We start from the raw sequence: 3,602 nt of genomic DNA, 5'->3' as shown, positions 1-3,602 counted from the left end.
TCTGCCCCATTTTGATACCAGATTTTCTAATCTGCTAGTCCCTTTTGCAGTAAAGAGAGCTGGGTGATCTTAAGGATTATTTTTAGCTCCAGGGAGCCTTAAACCTGGCAGTTCTCTGCTTTGGAGACAAAGGACCCACCCTCCCCGCCCCACCCCTCCAAAAAAACTTGTTAGGATTGTGTGTAGGCCAAGAGTCCATAGGTATTGACTTAGTAGGGGTAGGGGAGGGGCTCTTCTACATTTTTTTTTTTAAAGCATTTTCTGGTTTTGCTGATTTTCAGGATCCCTGCAGAACTTCATTTGGGCAGCTTAAGGGCTTAGTGGTTTCGCTTCGTTAATGAGTACACCCCCCAGCCTCCCCCCCACCGTTTAGTGAGGCAGGAGGCTTGCCACTGTCGTACACAGCAGGCTGGGATCAAGGATCTGACTCCTGCATCCTTCCACACCTAGGCATCTTCCCTGTGTCCCCACACCCCTCACCAAACCTCCTTCTCCACCCAGATTCCTTCCCTGGGACAAAAAGAATGTGGGCAGAGTTGGTTTTCAGGTTTTTATTGTGGGTGTATTTCTGGTAGCGGGATAGGGCGGAGGGGCAGGCCCTCCCTCGAGAGGGAAGAGAGGACAGAGGGGCCCGGGCGGGACAGGTGGAAAAGGCGGCGCGGGGAGCTTCTTTACTCTCGGATCTTCAATTCCCGCGCCATCTGACAGAGGGCGCAGGGCAAACAAAAGGTGAGGGCCGCCCAGTCGTGCCCAACAGAGCCCTAGAGGGTGGGAGAGAAAGAGGTTAGGAGCCCCGTCTAGGGTCCCAGGAGGTCCGTCCCCACCCCGGCCCGCGACTCGCTCGCACCTGGATATGATAGCGCTCCCGCATGCCGGTGCGCAGGGAGTGCAGGCCTCCGGGCAGGTAGGGCGCGCAGCAGCACTCCCCGAAGTCGTCCGAGATGCGGCAGGCGAGACACAGGGGGGCGAAAGTGCCGCACAGACCTGGGGGCAGGCGCGGGGCAGTCAGAGCTGGTTCCACTGGGTGCCCCGGGCCGGCTCCACCGCCGGGAGGGGCGAGGTCAATGGTCCGCGCTGCCCAGGCGAGGGTCCCAGAGGGAATGAAGGGTCCCAGCGGGGGTGGTTTAGGAGCTGCGAGGTAGGGTTTGGAGGGGGAGCTCGGGCCACAATGGGGAAAGTTGAGAGTACGAGGGGGGAGGTTGAGGGTCGCGGGGGAGCTTGGAAGAGGTGAGGTCAGGATCCTAGGGAGTGTTGGAGGTGGAGGAAGGGGTGAAGGCAGAGTGTGGGAATTCAGGGTCTGAGGCAGAGAGGGGGCGTAGCGTTGGTGGGGCCGCGCCCCCTCCCAGAAGGAGCCGCCTGTACTCACAGACGGGCATGTCGTTGCAGCAGTCCGTGAGTCCTGTGTGCCAGTCACTGAGCTGGGTCTGGTAGCAGCTGCTGGCGCACTGGGGCTGACTGGTCACTGGATAGGACATGGCTGCGAGGGTGGTGGGCCAGGGTCAGTGGGCAGCCCGACAGCCCCTCCTGGACCCCACGTCCCTACCGCCCCTTCCTCTGCCGGGCAGACTGGGCGGGGCCACCAGGCCGCCCACGGAGGGGACACCACTGCACCCCCCCTTCCTTTCGGCCTCGTTTAGGCACTGACACCCCAGTCTGTCCCCATCGCCACTGCCTCCTGCGCATCTGGTTGAGCTGTGGGTGGGGAGCTCCTGCAAGTTTGGGGAAGGGTGGGTGCCATTTCCAGGCGGGGCTGAGAGGTGCCGCCGCCTCCTCCACGTCTGGGCCTGGGGTGCTTGGTTCCCGCATTTCCAGGGGCCTCTGGGGTGAAATCAGGCGCCATCTGTCTTCGAAGCCAGGGGTGCCCAGGGGAGGGAAGCCGCCAGGTTCCAGGGACTGGAAGGGTTGCTGGTTCCTCCAGTGATCCCACCTTTGCCTTTCACGTTGTCGTGCATCTCAAACTGCATCTTGCTGGCCCTGAGGAGGTGGCAGCGTTGGGGACGGCAAAGGTGGCGGTGGAGACAGTGGCTGAGTCCAAGGGCTGCGGGATACTGGGGTGGGGGGATGGGCAAGGAGCAGGGGCACGGGGGCTGGGTTCTCAGGGGGAAGGGCGCTGGGGAGAAAGAGGCCAAGTCAGCCTTCCAGCTGGCAGAAACATGGAGTAGGGATGTATGGGGTGAGGGCGAGAAACTCGCCCGTCTCTGTACCGCTGCCCGACAGACCCCAGAGGACCTTCCTCATAGCAGAGGTAGAGCTGGAGACAGAGAGCAGGTGAAAGAGAAGGCAGAGTCAGAGACAAGGAGAGACAGAGATCAGAGCCAGTGCCCAAAGAGATGCCACCAGTACCACTCACACCTGTCCAGTGCCTTATCTTCTCTGCAAGCCCATGTCACAGATGGAACACTGAGGCTCAGAGAGGTGAGGAGAAATGCCCCACATCCGATGGCCCAGGCCAAGGGGGTAAGTAGAGGCGGTGCTGGGCCCCAGAACTTCCAAGTTCAACCCAGCACCACCGAAGGTGAACACGGAGGGCATTGAGAAAGACAGAAATGTCCACTGAGACAGAGAAATGCAAGGAGACAGAGAAGTCAGTGGAGCCGGGTGGGGGGAGCACAGAGCCGAAGGCTGTGGGCAGATGCTCCTACCTGCAGGACAGCGATGGTGATGATGCGGACAGGTGTGGGTGAGCTGGGCACTGAGTTCTGCCTCTGGCCAGGAGCTGCTTATATTGGGGCAGGCCACTCAGTCCTGGGCGGGGCTCTGGCGGAGGTGCCCAGGGAGCCCAGCCGGTCTGGCTAACCCTCTTCCCCCTACAAGAACTTCCCCTCCCTTGCTGTCCATCTCCCCTCCCCCCTCTTCCCCTCCAGTTCTTGTGGGACCAAGGAAATCAGGGAGGGGGGCAGCGATGCAGAGCTGGGAGGGAAGACGAAAAGGGGAGCAGGCAGAGAGACAGAAGGTTGGAGGAGAGAAGGTAGAAGGGAGGTGTGAGGGGTGCAGCTGGGCCACAGTTCAGAGACAGCAAGAGAGGAAAGGCAGAGAGATGGGGAGGAAATGGGGACACAGAGACAAAAGGGGAGAGGTCCAGGTGGGAGAGAGAGGGGATCAGAGAGATGGAGAGAGACGAAGACATAGAGAGGTGAAGAGAGAGATGCTGAGACAGAGAGGGTCAAAGATCTGGAGAAACAGTGAAGAGGAGCCACATTCAGAAAGGAGACACAGAGGTGGAAAGCGGAGGGGCAGGGAGGTGGAGGAAGGAATGGGGGTGCAGGAGAGTGCAGTGGGGTTCCCCCCACCTCCCCCATCCCCTTCAGTGAGGTTCCCACTTCCCTAGAAGAGGGGGCACTGTTCTCCCATTTTGGGCCACCAGGCACATGGGCAGTGTGTTTTGGGGGTGACTCGTTCTGAAACCATAGTAAATATACACAGTTCACTCCACCTTCAAACTGGGAAGGGAGGAGGCTGGGAACTGAGAAGCTGTGGCTCTGGAAGGAGGTGGATGTGGCTCAGGACTGAGGTGGGGTGGGGGGTGATGACAGAGCAGATGAGGGGGGAGGGGGGGCCTGGACTCCTGAGTTGGAGGGATGAGAGGCTGGCGCTTTATCTGG

General features: G+C 60.3%; 1 protein-coding gene across 2 annotated transcripts; it reads right to left on the bottom strand.

Moving 5' to 3' along the window:
- Positions 1-536: 536 nt before the first annotated feature.
- Positions 537-2,689, bottom strand: CNFN (cornifelin). Of its 2 annotated transcripts, XM_044257392.1 has the most exons (5): positions 2,643-2,689; positions 1,928-1,974; positions 1,367-1,477; positions 848-984; positions 537-761 (listed from the first exon to the last, which is right to left on the bottom strand). In XM_044257392.1, the coding sequence occupies exons 2-5, from the start codon at positions 1,962-1,964 to the stop codon at positions 672-674; spliced, it is 375 nt and encodes a 124-aa protein (XP_044113327.1). In that variant the 5' UTR covers positions 1,965-1,974; positions 2,643-2,689; the 3' UTR covers positions 537-671. The 2 variants fall into 2 exon arrangements, with proteins under 2 accessions (XP_044113327.1, XP_044113328.1); XM_044257393.1 differs by lacking the exon at positions 1,928-1,974 and having other exon boundaries at positions 2,643-2,688.
- Positions 2,690-3,602: the final 913 nt, after the last annotated feature.

The sequence above is a fragment of the Neovison vison genome, chromosome 7, assembly GCF_020171115.1.
Source record: "Neovison vison isolate M4711 chromosome 7, ASM_NN_V1, whole genome shotgun sequence".
Classification (NCBI taxonomy): Eukaryota; Metazoa; Chordata; class Mammalia; order Carnivora; family Mustelidae; genus Neogale; species Neogale vison.
The sequence above is the reverse complement of the archived record's forward strand: the minus strand, read 5'-3'. Positions and strand labels throughout refer to the sequence as shown.